The sequence below is a fragment of the Oryza brachyantha genome, chromosome 3, assembly GCF_000231095.2.
Source record: "Oryza brachyantha chromosome 3, ObraRS2, whole genome shotgun sequence".
Taxonomy (NCBI): Eukaryota; Viridiplantae; Streptophyta; class Magnoliopsida; order Poales; family Poaceae; genus Oryza; species Oryza brachyantha.
Genome location: NC_023165.2, coordinates 13,820,091 through 13,839,867, shown reverse-complemented (window position 1 = coordinate 13,839,867; position 19,777 = coordinate 13,820,091). Strand labels below are relative to the sequence as shown.

The 19,777-nt window shown below is 36.7% G+C and overlaps 1 protein-coding gene across 1 annotated transcript; it reads right to left on the bottom strand.

The window, feature by feature from the left end:
* Positions 1-3,987: 3,987 nt before the first annotated feature.
* Positions 3,988-6,644, bottom strand: LOC102716664 (40S ribosomal protein SA-like). The gene is made up of 5 exons (XM_006650115.3): positions 6,417-6,644; positions 5,731-5,993; positions 5,433-5,630; positions 5,104-5,299; positions 3,988-4,354 (listed from the first exon to the last, which is right to left on the bottom strand). The coding sequence occupies exons 1-5, from the start codon at positions 6,562-6,564 to the stop codon at positions 4,236-4,238; spliced, it is 924 nt and encodes a 307-aa protein (XP_006650178.1). The 5' UTR covers positions 6,565-6,644; the 3' UTR covers positions 3,988-4,235.
* Between the last annotated feature and the right edge of the window lie 13,133 nt (positions 6,645-19,777).

The following is a 19,777-nucleotide window of genomic DNA, read 5'->3' as shown; positions in this document are numbered from 1 at the left end:
GTCAATTTTAAGAAGGTTCACAAAACCATGATCATCGTGGTAATTATTGGGATAATCGCATGTATCGTCGGGGTATGGTAACGGTTTTCGATGATACGGTTTCACGAATATCGTCCCAATTCAAAAGGTTTTAAAAATAGTAGAAAAATCCAAAAAAAATCATGTTGATAGTTATGTTTTTCCTAAACTTAATGGTGAAGAGATTTTTAAAAACAACACATGAATCAATTAAAAAAGTTCAAAATGTGAGAAAAGTTAAAAATCGCACCATTCCTGAGGCCCAATACGGCCTAATGGAAGGAATTCAAAATCATTGCGATGATTATAGAAACATGCGTAATTATTGCAACCGAAACCATGATTATCGTTGTATTTAAAATCGTGCAATAATCACATCAAACCATGCGATTATCGTGATCAAAATCATGATTATCGTCGTCTTCAAAATTGCCATGATGATCGCACCAAACAGCGCCATTATCGTGCCCTACTTTGCGGCAATCGCTTTTAAAACCGCGTGATTATCACGATCAAAATCATGATTAATCAAAATTGCCACGATGATCACACCAAACGCACGACTATCGTGTCCTACTGTGCAGCAATCGCTTCAAAACCGCGGTGATATTGTTCAAAAAGTTCAAATTCCAATTTATGCAGTTTTTAAGCAATTATCGCCGATAATCACGTTGTTGTCAGTTTCGGTAGACTTCATGATAAATGAAACCCTGATTACAAGTGATTCGCACAAGTGGCTTTGACAACAAGATGTTCCACATTGGTGCCAACAACTCTGTCGCCAAGCTAAGATCCATTTTTAGGATAAGTGTTCTTTGTGGATCTAAAAGCTAAAATGATGGTTGTCGAGAAAAAAAGCGAAACAACATTTTACAAACGAAAAATAATTTAAGAATTATATAAAAATACTTTTATATACATGTTCTTAGCAATCTAAAAGTAAAGACTAAAATAAACTAGGATGAAAAAACCTCAAAACTAAGTTTAAATTTAAGATGAAAAATTTAAATTTTAGCTTATAAGGATAAGAAGAAACAAAAACATAAGGTTTCTAAGAGGGTTGAAATGTCAAAAGTTTAGCATGTTTTTATGTCAAATCAAATGATAGAAGCTCGAATCTTTTTTCAAGGAAATTACAAAGGGCCTGGGATATAAAAGTTAACTGGATGCCATTGGCTAATTACAATTAGCAAGGTATTATACAACGTCAAATCGCAGTACCTAGGCAGTTTTGGAAAAAAGCACTACATCTGTCGGGCAAACTGCGAGACCGAAATAAACGGCCCCAATAAAGTTTCTATAGACCTGAAATTCAATTACACATCTGAAAGAAAATGAGATTGGCAACATGGCACATGCAACACATTTGAAATTCATTTACACATTTGAATGCCCAGATCCAGTTAAATCAACTCCAGAAAGCACCTAAAAACAAACTAACAAGGAAAATTTTCTTATGTTCCAGTACACCCACAGCAAGAGTTGCAAAAAAAAAAAAATGTTACTCTCCATTCAGCAATATTTCCTTTCCATTCAACACAAGAGTTACAAATTATTTTACATTGAAAAGCACAAGAGTTACAAAATATTTTGTCAAATGCGGTACAGAGGAAACTTAATTCATTGCATCACTCCATGCTGAAACAAAATGTACATTTTACATTTCTCCATAAACAACCATTGCATCCATAACTGCTAGCCATACAGAACAAAGGAGCTTGACTACCATATTTCCCTCTAATTTGTTCCTAACACTGTGCTAACAAATAATATGCAGATGATTACTAGGTAAAACACTCTACAACTCCTAAGCTTCTATTTCAATTTAGTTAGCTCTTCAATTTTTTAATTCAATTCAATTTCCTTTCCATCCAGCAGTTGCATGAACTTTGTTTTTGCATTTCTCTCTTGTACTAACTGTTCTCGAAGCAAATCAAGCGATTCTCGCAGACATTCAAACTCCCCGGCATGGCAGTATGCAACCATCTCCTCAACGTAATCGTTCAGAAGGTCTTCCCAAAACCATAAGAAGTACTATCCATCCTTCCGTAAACAAAATAGGGTCAATTCAACTATGCATAAACAGAGCATGCAAATGTCAATATTCATACCAATTTTCCGCACTGCAACCACCGACGCCCAGGATTCCTGGTGTATTCGACGTATGTGTCGTGGCGGGAACATCGCAAGCACACTTCAATGTGCATCCAGAAGGAGACATGGCTTGAAGGCGACGAACGCTACAGCTAGACTGTTTATGGCTCATCGCTTCCACAGCCCGCCTCCGGTTGTGCTCCGCCACCGAGCAAGCTAGCGATCGGTGCCGAGCCCCACTCCGATGGCAATCGTCGAGGCCACCTCCGGTCGACGTCGACGCGACTGCCGCAGTCGAGACCGCCCCCGATTGGCACTGCTGAGTACGCCTCTAGTTGCTCAGGTCACGGCCGCCGCCGCCCCGGAGTTCGCCTCCCGCCATCGCGCTGGTGTTCACCTCCCGCCGCCGCCTAGGGTTTGTGCTCGTGTGGAGAGGGGATGGATGCTGATGTCGATCTGTCCATCTCTCTCTCTCTTCATCCATTTAGTTAGGGGTAAAAGTGTCCATACGAAAATACGATCTGGCTCAAACAACAAAAATGAGGCTATGGGGTGATAGAATGGCACGATTCAAATTTAGAATAGCAGATGGCATCAGGTCGATATCCGGCGGAACAGTAACGACATTTTATGAATCAGAACATTTCTGATGGCATGGATCGAATCAAACCCTATAAGAAAAGGAGGTGACTTGAGCACATCCGAGAGGTGGCGGCAGCCGCCATTACCAGGTGAAGATGGAGGTGGAGGTGGAGGCTGCGGTGGGTCGGAAAAACTTGCAAGAAGTGGACGAGTTTTAATACCGGAAATGAATTAATAAAAACCAGAAACGGGTGTATTTTTTATTTATTTAGCATTTCTTCCTCTTTGGGGTTTATGTATAATTCTCAAAAATGGAGAAAGTGATGTTCTGAAAATAATAATAATAATATAAAAAAGATATGAATTTTTATTTTGGTTGGTGTTTTGTCCGTGTGATGGGATTTTGATGAGGCCAGGTAGGGCTCTGGATGAGCCTGGGGGCCGATATGAATTGGATTTGGAGATCACAAGTTCACACCGTGGGAGACTTGACAGTGAGAGGTTTTTTCTGTAATTTGTGCAGAGAGAGAATGTGACTGAGGCCATGGTTAGAGGCATTTGAAATGGCAAATGACAAAAGTTTTGATATTGCATTTCTATATAAGTTGGTGTTTAGAGGCATACAAAAATTACCATTTTTTTTTAAAAGTGTGAGGTTCCGCGTCCCTACCAAATGTCAAATGCAAAGTTGTCACTTTTTTACCCTAGGTGTTTAGATCCATTTTACCAAAAAATGCTTCAAAATAGCAAAACTTTTGCCATTTTGAAAGATCTAAAGAGAGCCTGATACTTTTCCTTTTTTTTCTTTTTTTGTTGAGAGGTTTATTGTTCGTTTTTTTTTCTTCATTTAGAACTGGTGCTAGCACCGTACCAGCATAAGTTGATTCTGCTTCAGATGAAACCACCAGTGAAGACAGGAGAATGAATACTCTCACCAAACGTAAGGCAGATGCGGCGCTTAATTGTCCATTAGCAAGTTGGGAAAAAAATTGGCAAAATGGAGGGATAGAAAGCTGCCTCCAATTATCAGAGTATTAATGAGCTTACAAAATCAGCTCAACCGTTGCAAGTTTGCAACATGCTCAGTTGTCGAGATAGCGAGATAATGTTTTTTCCCCAAGTCTTCCAAGAGAAAAGAACATGTTTTCCAAACCGACTGTTTGAGCAAACCCATCACCATAATGAGGCAACAACCTTATTCCAAAGGAGCATGCCATTCAAAGGCAAGGGCATGCACACCGACAACTACTGTTGGCAAGATGATATCAAATAGCACAGTTGCAAGTCACAGCATTTGATCACAAAATGACCTTGAAGCAATGTTATCCATGAGCGTTGACATGAAAGAAGTTGACAGGCAAAAAGTGTTGACAAGAAAGAAGTGCCTAGATGCATCAGCATTCAAAATTGATTCGCACTTAACATTATAAGCAGTACTTTTAACATGGAGCGACTTAAACAGATCCACCAAATACATTACATAATGTTAAGTAACTCGGTTTTCCTTGGTAGTTGATGAACGATGATACGCATATAAAACCCTACCAGCCAGTAGGGGCTGGAACACTGCCTTCCTCCCAACCAGGGGCAGCAGGAGCAGGAGGTGCAGCGGAAGGAGGAGGTGCAGCCGCTGCATCCCATCCTTCTGCAGCCACGGGTGCTGCAATTTGAGTGCGAAACAAACATTAGTCCATGTTGCAATTTTCGGAGTTTATTCAGTTGTTTCATTATAGAACCAATAAAAAAGCCCTTATGATTAAACAAACAAATCACAACTATGGCTCAAATCATTACGTTAATCCCATATCCCCATGTCCCCATTGTTCTTTCTATGCAATCAAAACATATCATCAGATAAATGCCACCCCCAGAAAACAATGCATAATTGAAGTCTAACTAGCTAGGCTAAGAAACTTTATAAAATTATATTCATTCAGCATCAGAATGTAATCCAACTGTTCAAAAAAAAAACTTATCGCCATAGACCTTTTGACTTTCTTCACATTTACATATTACCCAATAATCACAAATGAAACTTTTCCATTTTCCCTGACAACATCCCACTTCCCCTCAAGAAATGTAGCATTTTGATCACGTAGGATAACTAAAGATTTACCTACCTCTGTCCCAGAAAAATTGAATTTCTGGAGATGAATCTGGATATAGTGGTTGTCCAGATTAATTCTTAGAAATTGGTTTTTTGTTGGATGGAGGGAGTAGGTAGTATGTACCCATGCCCTCGTAAAGCTTAATACGTGTACCATACGATCTAACAAGCTCATAATTTACAAAACTTCATATTATGAAAAATGTAGAAGAAATAATTAAATAAGGTAAAAATCATGTACTAACTCTACATTGCTTTGTAGCTGAATTAAGATTAATATAAAAAAAGGAAGGAAAGCCAACCTGGAGCAGCACCCCATTCCCCGGCTGGTGCAACAGGTGCGGCAGGAGGCTGAACCTCTCCACCCCATTGCTGGTCACCCCAATTGTCAGTTGGGGCAGCAGTGTACTCAACTGCAGCATATTCAGGACCTACAGCAGCCTCCTCTTCCTCTTGATCCTTTGCTTCCTCTGGATCTCTATAGAAGAAAAGATCAACCTACAAAACAGATACAGAATCAAGGAGAAATGAGAATACAGTTGACAAGGCATCAAGTTATACGCAGAAGGCAATTCAAGAACAGATCCAAACATGAAGAATCGAAATGTGAGCATCAGTTGTCAAAGTTTACCATGACTTCCCACTTGTGCCCAGGGAGAATTGTGCCACGCATCTGAAGAACCATCCTAGCAAGCAGCCAGAAGAGGCAACCAATGCTCTGCTTTCCCTTGTTGTTGGCAGGAATGCCAATGTCGACATAGCGCATGGGAGAATCAGTGTCACAGAATGCAATAGTAGGGATGTTTCCAAGAGCAGACTCCTTGATTGGCTGCACACAGTTACACCAACACATTTACCATAATATACCAGGCATAAGCACATTTTGCAAACTCCATTGCAATTAAAAGCTCATGGAACAAAAAGAATACCTGATGGTCCGTCCTGGGGTCAGTGAGGATGAGAAGGCGTGGCTCGCTGAATGAGGTTTGCAGTTGATTGGTGAAGGTGCCAGGGGTGTGCCTGCCAGCAATGGCGTGAGCACCAGTGTACTGTGCAAACTTGAGGACAGCCCTCTGTCCATAGGGCCTAGCAGACTGCACGATGATGTCCTGCGGGTTCTCGATTGCAACAATCACTCTGGCAGCCAGATAAAGCTTCTCCCATGTTTTCCCGAGGTTGATGATGTAAATGCCTGGAGGAAAATATGTAATCGTAGCCTCTTAAGTCACTGGTCACCATAACAATTACAGATGAATGAGACCTTTCGAATTCCTATTTTCTTCAATGGTAAAAAGAGCTGATGAATTGGAATTGCACACAGGTTACTTAACTAAAGTATCAACACAATATAGCATCAAAGACTTCAAATTTCCTCACAAACAAAACAAAATCATATATGAACAAGTCTTGTGCAGCGAACATCTACATGTGCCAGTCTACACCTACAACTAAAGAAACAAACGAAAGCTCCGCATCCTGGCAAAATGAGTTTTTGCTAATCACGGGGAAGCGACCTAATGGCTCGTACACCAACGTAAACAGATCTAGCTACAGCGCTGAGATTCCCCCACGAACCAGATCACGAGAGAGGCATGGCGGGGAGGAGGGAGCGTACCGTCGGATCGGCGCTTGAAGACGTAGCGCTCCATCTGGAAGTCGCAGTTCTTCGTGCCGAGGTGCACGTCCGCGGCGAGCATCATCTGGACGTCCTTCTCCTGCTGCGAGAGCGCCCGCGGGGCGCCGCCGCCGCCTGCCGCCGCCATCGTCGATACCGCCGGGGAAGGGCGTGGGAGGAGCTAGGGTTGTGGTGGCGGCGCGACGGGGAGGATGCGATGCGAGGTAGGGAGGGTTTGGGGCTGGGAGGTTTATATCTATTGGGCCTCTTTGGGCTAAAACCCTAGATCTCTCCCATTTATGTTTTTCCTTTTTTTTCAGATTTCAGACGAATTTTCTAAGAGAAAAATATCCATTTATTATTATTTTGGAGGGATAAAGGATTTATTATTTCTATGGAAATTTCAAAAAATAAATAAAACACTGCACATCGTATTCTAAAATCTATATAAACATTATAATCAGTATGCATTAATGTAGACCGTGCATATGAAAATTTTTGAAGTGTTGCTACAGTAGTATTTATCTTCCTGTGAGGCGGGCCCTATCATGCTTGTTTATGCTTAATATACAGCTGGTATTTTTCTAATGAAATAAGATTGGTTATTACATTAAGAAACTATTATAACTACTTTAACTACATAGGGCAAAGATACTGATCTATATCTTGAAACTTTGCAAGAGATGTAAGCACCGCAGTTTGACCAACACGCAAAAAAAATGAACAAACATCAGTAAATCAACATCCATCCTCGATAAGTGTTGCTATAGTAGTATTTATCTTCTTGTGAGACGAAGTCTATCATATGCTTGTTTTTGTTTAATATACACCTATCATTTTTTAGTGAAATAAGATTGGTTATTACATTAAACATAAGAAATGGTTATAACTAGTTACGCGAGAAAAAAAAAGGCATTAAATCTATCGACACAGGACAAAGATACTATATATCTTGGAACTTTGCAAGAGATACAAGCACCACGGTTAACCAACACGCACAAAAGAAAATGAAAAAGCATCGACAGGTCAGGTCGGCATCCATCCTCAAACGAATCATGATCCATAGTCTAAAGTCCATGATATCAATTGGATCATTGATAACTTCACAATAAACCTTTATAAGTCTCTATCTTGTGAATACAATGACCATCGACAAAGAATAACAAAATGCAAAAGAGTATAGCCAAAACTAACTCCATAGACATAATTAAGATAAACCTCGGATGACCTAAAAGACCTAAAACTTCCACATACTTCGTTAAAGAAACTCTAAAAACTTACTTAGAGAATAATGAGAAACATGCCCACTGCTCCATCGCTGCTAACAAGGAGGAGAGTACTAGAGGGCAGCAACGACTGAGGCATATTCTCCTGGATGTGACGATGAGTCATGACTAAGTATAATGAGATTTGTGGCCTAACATGGATATAAATGATTCTTTTCCTACATAGATCCCTTCTATTAGTTCCTTCACTTAGCCCCGTTCGTTTCCCCTCCTCGTAACATTAGATTTTCTCATTTTTCACGCGCACGTATACCGAACTGCTAGATGATGTGTTTTATGCGAAATTTTTTTAAGGAAAACTGCTTTAAAATCCAAACTAATCTATTTTTCTATTTTGATACAGTTCATAATTAATTAACTATGTATTAATCTATTACCGTGTTTTTCGTGCCGGTTAACAACCAAGCTGTCGAACCAGCCTTAGCAGCAGTAGTTAGTAGAACACCAAGGAAAAGAAGAACTAAACAAAGCCTTTATGAGCAAGAGAGAAATAGGAAATTCACGAAGCTGCCAGGAAAAGTACATAAATATTCACATAAAGCACGAGGGCAAAAATAATCTGAGAAAATAACAGAAAATTCGAAGAATGGATTTTATTTGATAGCAACCAACAAGTTATACAACCATAACCTTCACCGATCGGAACATTGTATATATGCATGTATAAAAAATGACATACAAATACACAACACAAGCCACTGGAGAGTACAAACAGTATAATAAAATCAGTGATATGGATAACATGCATGAATTATAGATGCTAAAACTAATTCCAATATACTAAATTACCTATACCCAACATATGCCCCAAAATATCATATCTTTTACCTGTGATTATGGACAAGTGATTGATAGGAAAAAATATATGTACTTATCTTTTGGGATGCATGGAGAAAGCAATATTGCATGGGCTTTTGTGATATGTTTGTTGATATTTTCTCATGTGGCGAGGGAGTTAATTATGTGGCGCTTGGACTGATTATTCATCCTCTGGGAAATGGGCTGGGGATTCCGGGCCCCAAACAAGCTCTTTTATAGACAAAATTAATTGGCCTAAACTCCTGCTCGCTACTGGACTAGTAGTACAGTGCTTCAGTACATAAGCGACACCCAACGATGGCCCAGATCTTGTTGACACATAGCTCAGTTCCGAATTTTTTGAATTTTGAATTTTATTATTAAAATAATTTACAAATTTAATTTTGTATCTCAAAAAATTAGGAGGACGAAAAGGTGACGTAGCAAACGGCCACTCGATCGTGAGGAATGGTCGGAAACGACGGCACGGCGAATTTTACGATTGAACCGTATTTTGAAACATACATGTATAACATATGTAATTGTTTAATTATAAGTACTACCTTAAAATATGCTATTGTGAGGATCTGACCTCTTGTCTCCTAGATAGAAAAGGGAATAGTTATCACTGAGCCCATTACTACTATTGATTAAACAATTTCATACATTATACATATATGTATTAAACCATAGTTAAATCACAAAATTTCCGGACGATACGACAAAAGGTGGTAAGGGCCTAAATGCAAAATTCACCGTGCCGCTGTTTTCAGCCGTTCCTCGCGACCGAGTAGCCGTTTGTCACGCCACCTTTCTGCCCTCCTAGAGGGAGGTTAGTTTTGTGATTTTTTGAAATACAAATTAAATTTGTAAATTATTTAATAAATAAAATTCAAAATTCAAAAAATTTGCTCAGTTCCCACTAGTACACAAGAATGCAAATAAAGGCCCCTACTGGCTAGGACTCCTTTAAATAAAACAGCATGTTTATTATTATTATTGTTGTTGTTGTTAAAAACGATGGTAAAAGCTAGCTACTATTAAAATGTGTGTTTGATTGGTGGTCTAAGAATATAATATGATCATCCATATTTCATTGGCTATGGTGATCGAATTTTAGGTTGGTTTGGATGAATCAAATGATAGAACTTTTTAAGTTCGATGCACGAGGGTAGATGGGATGAGTATATTGATTATTAAAAAATAATAATATAAATTAATCATCATAAATCTTTATATAATTAATATCAATTAGCAACAAAATATATCTATTATTCATAATTAACAATAATTTAAAATTACTAATTAGTAATCAATAACAAATATGCTAATTATTACTAAACAATCACTAATGATCATAGTTAGTGAAGGTGGATGAGCTCATCTGGCCAATTTATATGATACGCTCATCGAATATCTTCGTAAAATATTCTCTATACCTAACCATGCACCCTATTCAATCTGGCTCGTAATATCCCATCTACCAACTAAACACACCCTTAATTTTTTTGTCTATTTGAAATTTCAAACTTTTTTCCTTTTCGTAGTTAACGCTAAAGGATAAATCTGATTACGTTCGCAAGTCGATTTATTTTAGGCTACACCGTAAAAAGAAATGCAGAAAAACTTGGCGGCCAAAGATGCATGGGCGAACAGTCCGTGCGTGCAACCCCTGCATTGGACCATTGGAATCCTATGTAGCCGTAGGAAGGCTTTGTTCTTTCCTCACATAATTGATTATCTTATTTTTCATACCTATTTGATAGTACAGATAATAGAATTATTATGAAGTTAAAAATCTATTTTAGAAATATAAAATAATAAACTTCATATAAAATATTTTTTTAAAAAAAATCATTTAACAGTTTAGAAAACATATCCGTAAAAGTCAAAAAAATAATCTGTCCAAAATAAAGTAGGCTATGTTCGTTCGGTGTCAAAAAAAAAATTGCATGCCCCGTGCATGCGATGATTCGCATACACGTACATCGCAGGAAACGACGAGAGCTAGCTAGCTAGCGATCCAGGACCATGAAACTGGAAAAAGCTTGCATCTATCATTCATCTATGATCTATCCAGGCTGATCTACCAATTTAATTGCATGCTGTTTGTTTCCATGTATCTGTGTTGCTGTCTTAATTTTACAGCTAGGAGAGGAAATACCTCAATATTCTGCAGCCGTATGTGTACTCAGCTGATTAAATCACAGTACAGTGACACGCCCATATTATGACCCTTAACTATCATATGAGAGCATTCTTTACCATACTTAGATATTACCCCAAGATACCATATATATTTGTAATGTAAAGAACTTTCAAGTACATGATACCTAGACATATTAAAATTTTACACTACAAATTTAGCCCCTCGAGATATTTTCTTATGAATCATAAAAATCTTCATAATATAAAAAAAATTCTGAAAAAACTACTCCATCCATTTCAAGATGTAATAATAGTTTTATCCATATTCATATGAATAGTAATAAACATAAATACATATACAAAATCATATATAGTGATTAATTAATAAATTTAAGTAAAATTAGAATAATCTTATAATATGGAACCACCTGAGTAGCATAAACCATTACTATAACCGGGTTGCACTCGATATCTACGAGGTGTAAAATATGTAGTTTTGTTGAGGAGTATTTTTTTTTTTGCAAATCCATTCATGATATGCATTTCATTTTCTTGTGACAGCGTGGCCTACATGTTATAATCTAAAACTATCTTGTTAGGCCTACATTTTCTTATAATATCCTACATTTAAGGGCAATTAAAATTAAAGAGATGAGCTCGCATCTCTTTTCAAAAGGGAGACGTTTTTTACTTTTCAAAAGCAAGCATCACACACACTTCCTCGACATCTGGAAAATATAGGCATATTTTCTTTCCCTAGCTCTTAGCTCTCCTGCAAAACATCACACACTGAGAATAATATAAAGCCCAGATAAAAAGAGGATTCCCACGACAAATGAGAAAAACAATTTTTAAATCAAGAGGAGAATTTTGATATGTGAATAAAACAAATTCAGAATTTGCATTGCTACCCGAAATGCTCCACGTTTGCTACCTTGTCAGATCGATGGTACGGAGCTGCATCACAATTGCTTTATTTTATACGAATCGCCCATGGATTTTGATCTCCACAGGAACAAATCCGCTGGTAATGGTGATTAGTTTAAACCCCAAAATTTACCAAACCAAAGCAAGCACGATCAGGGTCAGGGGTGGGCAGAAAGCTCAGCTCAGCTACTACAGTATACTACCTCCGTCCTAAATATTCGACGACGTTAACTTTTTATATACGTTTAACTATTAGTCTTATTTAAAAAATTATCAAATATATAAAACTATATATATGTATAAAAATATATTTAACAATATATGAAATGATATAAAAATAATTAATAATTAAGTAAATTTTTTGAATAAGACGAATAGTCAAATATATATAAAAAAGTCAACGGCGTCAAACATTCAGATGAAGTATATTCGATCGAACGGTTTCTTCCTATTCCATCTCCATTAAAGAAATTGTGTGTCGTTTATCCCAAGATTTTCAGATCCAATGCTGTATCTGTAAATGCACTGATGATCTGAAGCGAATCAGCAATATATCATAATGCTATTAGTATTTTTTTTCTATATTTTTTGGTTCTGGGACCCCAGAGTATGGGTATAGTTTGGCTAGCGTAGTTGTCATATTGCGCCGCTGTGAGCTCATTCGAATGTCCTCTCGAAATACTTGCAGAAAATACGAACAAAAGTTAGGCAATGCTACGATACCAGTAGTTAAATTTAACTATATATTTTTAATAAGTATATTAAATATTTTATTTAAAACTTTGATAATATATATTTATTAATTCATCTATTTTAACATGATATTTGACACATAAATTTATCGTAATATTATATATTTTAGTTCTAATTTTATTTCTATAAATTTTTTACTACACATACTAACAATATAGGATAATAAAATCAAATCCCTTGGATCTAGAGTAATAAACGGCATCTAAAAGCTAAACTTTTTCAAGTTTGATCAACTTAATAGCATGCTTTCCGTGCGTTAATACCAATATTATGTAGAGTTATTATTCCAACGACATAAAAGTGTATAAAAAACTCATGTGTGCGTCTTATTTTTCATACCTTGTGAGGGGAGAAGAACCATACTGTTGTGTGTGTGCCGATCATATGATACAAGAGCTGATATTTTTATTCCACTATCTTAATTAAAAAAAGAGGGTAGAGGAACCCCAACATGACCCAGGAAATATATTTTGCTATTGTCATTTTTTAATTTATCAATGACAATGTTATCGCGGAAAAAACAAATGACACATACAATTTTCTTAATTACTTCTTGTTTTAGAACGACAAAGGCTCCAATGCCCATACATCATCAATACCTTTTCTAATTATAGTTCCAAAAAAAGGATGACGTCCTATAAGTAGTCAAACCTCGCACTCTTAAATTATTTATAGATTAAACAGTATATTATGGTATAATATGTGGAAATTGTATTAATAGATTTATCATGAAAAATACTATCATACAATATATTTTTAATAGGTTTTATGAAAAGTAATGGTGAGAAATGTGCAATGGATATCATACATATGATGAAAAGTAAAAAGAGAAAGAGGGAGAGAATAAAAATATATCCATATGAAAGTTTTGGCTCCTATAGTTTTGCTGTTACACCTGCTTATTTTTTTTCTATTTTTAAAACTTAATTTTGCAGTTGATTTTATGGTTTTTTTCATCATAGTTTATCTTACCGTATTTTCTTTTGAATCACTATAGGCACATATATAAAAGTTTTATCCATGAATTATTTTTCATTTGCAAATAAGTTGCTTCATTTTTTTCTTCTATAAAACAAAACGATGTTAGCCACTACTAGCCTCTATTTCATGGTAAATCTATTAATGTTATTTCACACACTAAATCCTAACTTTTTAATCTTTAATAATTTGAAAGCTCGAGACTTGTTTCATGAATTTTAGGATGATTTCCTATTAACAACGAAGGTATTAAGTAGAGATAATCTACCGTATAACATTAATTGGCTTCGTTCCCGTTCCATGATTTAACACCAAAATTTGGTTTGTTGCTAGGAGACTTTGCAGTGACCAATGTGCCAAAGCAACGGCAAGACCGCAAGAGCCGATGGAGACTTAGGACCTGTTTGAAGAAGCTTTGAATTCTGAGAAGTAACTGTTTGTTAGCCAGCTTCTGAGAATCTGGAAAAGCTCTGAAACTTAGCTTTTCAGCTTCTGGCTTCTTAGTTTATTTTTTAGAATCTGCAACTATAGATTCTTAGAAGCTGTGAACCGTTTGAGATAGCTTTTAACAGAAACATCTTTTAGAAAAAGTTGTAGCTAGGAAAAACTCCCCTAAACAGACCATTGTTGTGAGGAGCATCTGTCTATTACAACTCCTGAGTCGAGTCATTAACAAAGAAGATAGGCACATGAATGGAATTTGCCTCATAGAGAACAGTACGTAACTCAAGCTCATCAACCACAACCGTATCCGATGAACAATGCACGTGACGATGAGTGGGAAAATAAGATTGTGTTGGTACATCTATACTTGCTATCGCCTGGTGGCAGTCGTCAACTAATCACCTCATTACTGTTAATCCATTCTGGTATGTTGTATCTAATCTGATATTGCTAGAGTCTGATGTTGTATTGGTTTGGTCCAATCTATTAAGATTAGTTCAAGTAATCCAAGCGAGATATTCTATAGATCTTGGTTGATTATCAATTATACATTATTACTGATGATCCTTGCCGGTTCATACTCGTTATATTTATATGGATAACATAACTGATGGCCTTACTGTAGTGCTCATAAGTTAATCATCTAATCCCATCAGCCCATTGGTTGTTAAATTTTATTTTTTCTATCTTTCTTGTCAATTGTAAAGGTCAAATTGAATGGCATGTCCCGAACCCGATTCTGTAGTATCTGCACTAGAGTTAAGCAAATCTTCTAGACCTTCATGGGTTGGTGCGGCTTTCACGTCAATACAAATATAAGCATTATTGATAATATTTACTATACTGTTTATCTTATTAATCACTTTACATCCGAAGACGAAAAAAAATACATAGTAATATGTATCAGTTCTGGTTGTCTAAGAAAGCGGGGACACAGTAAGAGGACGTGGTGGGCGGCCGGAGAAAGGTGGTGCAACTCGTGGACAAACATTGACGACGATGCACGCAAAGGGGAGGACTACACGGTACTATGATACGTGTGGTGCCTTCTTCGATCGATCAGATACTCATGCTGATGCTGTAAACATTAGAATCACATAATATAATATAACCGTAGTATAACTCTAGTGTAATTATAATGTAAATAGTATAATTATATATATATATATATATGATACCTACATGTTTTTGTTATATACGAGTAGTTATATTAGTGTGATTTTATGAAAAAAAATCACCTAGGTGATATATAACGTCCCCATCGCTAACTATTTCGTACCTATCTTATATTTATTCTATTCCTCAAAATTATGTTAAAAAAGGATACTAATGCATTTATGATGGATGTAACATTAAACTTAAAGAGCCAATTAGAGTTAGAAAAATAATATCTCAAAAAATAATGTGCAACATTACTTGAGAGCTTCAATACTGATTTATTGATTTTACGTAAATGGATTCATAACATATATAACCTCCGTCCCAAAATAAACGAATTTTTGTGTATTCGGATAGAATTTTTGACTATTCGTCTTATTTGAAAATTTTTTATGGTTAATATTTTTATTGTTACTACATGATGAAACATAAATAGTATTTTACCTACGACTAATTTTTTTAAAAATTTTTAATAATTTTTCAAATAAGATGGATGGTCCAAAGCTTTTCTTTTCTTGGACGAAGTAGTGCTGCTATATGTTAATATATTCTAATTTAGACTTCTATAATATCGGGTGTCCATCGTTCTCTCACAAACATATCCTTTCAGCGAGTGTCAGAGCAAGTGCAACGCTGCGTCGACTCGATTGTGCCAACATGTGGGTCAACTGGTCAGGAGGGGAGCGCATATGCCATTTATCCAAAAGAATATGCTATATATCTCTACACCTATGTTCTGCTCTGAAAATATATATATATATATTTTACCTTGCTCTGTTCTGCTATGTTACTAAAAGTCCTTTAGAAAAGAGGCACCGCGATGTAATACTATGAATCAATATAGGAGTACTAGAAATTAAAAATGATGATAGAGTATCTCATAATATGTCGCATTAATACCTTAATACTGATGAGGAGATAACAAAATTTAAGTTGTAAAACATATTACTACCTTAGGTATAGCAGAAATGCACATAATTATAACACAAGTTAGGTTAGCGATATTCATATTTAGTATATACCTCCTCGGTTCAACGAGTGCAATTATAACATTTAGAAATTACCAAAAAAAAATACAACCCTGTAGTACAGTTCTCGTATCTACTACCGCTCTTTATTCAAATTACCAAAAACTTGTCTATGTACATAAGTTCGTTTAAGATAGTACAGTAGAATATTATTGCGTGATTTCTCGTTGTCCAGCATGCATAGTAATAGGCCTGTTCGTGCACACGATGGTCGTACCAGTGGCCGGGCGTGCAGAGCACTGACCCGCACTCAACTACCTACCGTTACCAACCTTCAAGCTGAGAGGGTACTATTTCTGCTCGCAATCGCAATGCACCGAATAAAGGAGTGCTGACAAGAGAATTCAAGGCCCATTTAGTTTCCAAAAATTTTTAGAAGAGCGGATATACCAGCATCTACGGTCACACATTTGAAATGTTAAATATAGTCTAACTACAAAACAAATTTTAGATTTCGCCTGGAAACCGTGAGACGAATCTTTTGAGCCTAATTAATCCGTCATTAGCACATGGGGATACTGTAGCGCTTATGGCTAATCATGTACTAATTAGGCTTAAAATATTCATCTCACGATTTCCCTCATGATTGTGTAATTAGTTTAATTGTTCATCTATATTTAATGCTCTATTTAGATATCCAAAGATTCGGTTTGATGTTTTGGGAACTAAACAGGACCCAAGTGACGCAAGTTCTGTGCACTGCTCCGATTCCTCGCGACAATCCTCTATTCGGAGTATATATAAAACCGTGTTCGGGAGGGTTATTAACACTAGTACAGAACCAAAAAATCAGTTGGCAAGAATATCCTTTTTGAAAAAAAGGCAGAAAAAACCAAATTACCACCACAAACCATCTGAATTACATCTTTGAACTACAAAATCAGACATTTTACACCTTCTGATCGGGGTGGCATCGGATACATATTCCTAGAGGTCAGATGTCGTCGGTCCATACTCGTAGAGGTTGACGATTCCATTGTAAGCAACTACGTTTCCTCTTCTTCCATGAGCCATGGTGATTTCGCAACAAGAAAAGGCAGCCTTGGCCTCTTGATAGGGCCATCTCTATGAATTAGAGACCTATGAGTGAAATATAAATGGAGACCCTAAAAATACAAATGAAGGTGAAATACATGACGACACAGCAACATAGATGGACTTCGAAGCAATCGTTGAGAAGAGGCATTTCAGTTGTCGCTGGCCAGAATGGGCTGAATTAGAAATCTAGGTCTTATCGTTTGGCTTTTCCCTAAAAAGCCAAATGACATAGTTATAAATAAAAAATAATTTATGAATAAGTTTTATAAACATGTTCTTAATGATCTAAAATCAAAGGTTGAAAAAAAATCCCTAAACTTTTATATACATGTTCTTAAGGTTGAAATTTAAACTTTTGCTTATAAGCATAAACAAAAGCGGAAAAATGACATTATTGTTGTAGATTTAGGGGCCCTCCAATTTAGGGGGCCCTGAGTGGTCGCTCAGTCCGCTCATGACCATAGACATGCATGCCTCTTGCACGGGTTGCGGTGATTCTAAATGAGCGGTGGTGATAACAACGATTTCAGACTCTAGCAAGCAGCAGTGGCCTCCCCTCTCCATTGTCTCCCTAGGGGTTGAATCTGGCCAGTGTGGCTCAAGGATGATGACGTTGGCGAGGGAGATTGGCAACGATATCAACAACACAACGATGACAATTTCTTTTTGATAAAAATAATACTGTTGAAAAGAACATTTTTAAAAGTATATGTCAGGTGAGAAAATTGTGAAAATAGGCATGTCGAACTATGTGCGGTTGATGGGACCCTATCTAACAGAGGACGAACAAAAGTGTCCAATCAAACTGAGGTATAGCAGGTATGGGCCCTGTCGAACTCACCTAGTTCAACAACCTCCCTCCCCACCACGTCTATCAAAAGATGGTAATGTGATGAGTTGTTTCCCCCACCTCGAGAGGTCCCTGTCGAGCAGGAATGTGTCAATAGGCCCCTTGTCGAACAAACATATGTCGATAGACTCCTCCCTGTTGACCAGCCTAGTTCGATATACTCCTATATTTACAATTTTTGATATCCAACCTTTATTTTTGTGATTTTCCATTTAAATGATGTTATTTTAAAAAAAAACTGCATGGCAGCGGCCAATTTGGTGTTGTTGTTCTTGATTTGTGGAATATGTAATATGACAATGGTAGAAATATTTTGATATGCGACATATTTGTAGTGGTGTTGCTAATGATGTTTGTTGAATAATTAAATATCTTGTTCTAGATATGTGATGTTACGTGGCTATTCTTAATTGTGGTCTGTGGATTTGTGTTCATGTTCCTCGTCTAGATGTAGCCGTCCTTTCTTATTCTTGTTCCGTAGTATGGAGGGAGCCTAGGGGTATGAATGTGAGAATCTTGAGAAGGGTGTTTGAAGCATAGACTCGATTCGAGCCAATTTATCGAACTAGTATATTTTTCCTTTCGCTCAAGATGAACATATCAATATAAGATTCAGGACGAACATATCAATATAAGTTTTACCGCAGCAGTGTCTCAAATACCGTAGCTATTGAAGAACCAGCACACACATGAGTTCCCAACCAACACTAATAGTGTTTTCTATAGTAGTGATACTTTTTTAAAAAAAACATGAATAGTCAAAGCTTAAAAAGATTAATAGTATCGAGTGATAATTATTTAAAACCAGATATATAAAGTAAAATTTTAATTTTAATTACGGTTGATACATAAAGTCAAATCCTAGGAAGCGTGACACGGTGACATGTGCCATTAAAAGTTGCGTACATAGCCTCCGCGCGACACAGCCGTCCGTCCACATTTGATTAGGAAACGGCTGCTAGCTAATACTGCCTCCGTTTCCTAAGCAGGATATTTGACTTTTTTATTGTAACGTTTAACTATTTGTCTTATTCAAAAATTTAGTATAAATATAAAAAATAGCAAGTCGTGCTTAAAGTTCTTTCAAATAATAAAATAAATCACAAACAAAATAAATGATATTTTCATAATTTTTTAAATAAGACAAATGATCAAACATTACAAGTGAAAAAATCAAGCATCTTACGTTATGAAAATGAAGGGAGTATATCCTATTCATGTACACGTACGTACGTACCATGCATGTCGACGTACGTGTATCTGGCTATATATGGCTATGTATAGCTATGCGTGATGTCGATGCCATATCTATTCTATTCGACGGAATATATTTATTCTCAGCGTCATTTTCTCCTCGAGAAACAAAAAGGAAATATTGCAGAAAAAAACCATCGCCGTCGTCCGTGGTTAGCGGTTAGCGGTTCAGCTTAATTCGTCCCTAGCTAATTTGTACTCATCGATCACCGTTCAACGATGCTAGCAGATGATGCTTGGAGCATGTGCAGCGATCATTAATAAAACTTTATTAGTCTTATCGATTAGATAAATTTTATGGTACGGAGGGAAGGGGATAGAGAGGAGAGACAAAACATGGATGTTACGTACGTTTACTGTTATAAAAGTTTGCCGAATAAAATGAACCGTGACTAACCTTTCCGATCTCGCCAATCTAACTCAGATATATCGTGAAAGGGCATGTAGCCTAGTGGTTACAGTGAGACCTGAGTAACACCCAAGGTCCTGGGTTCAAATCTCCGTAGGAGCATGAATTTCATATTTGGTATTTGAGGGGCTAGGTCCTCTACTTGGGCTAATTTCCTAGCGTTTCTGAAATAAAAAAAGTAAAAATATCCTTCTCTAAAAATTTTTTTAAAAAAACTCAGATACACCAAATTAATGATGATATAGAGACACACGATATTTGTTTACAAGTTTATGCCGAAGACTAATCCT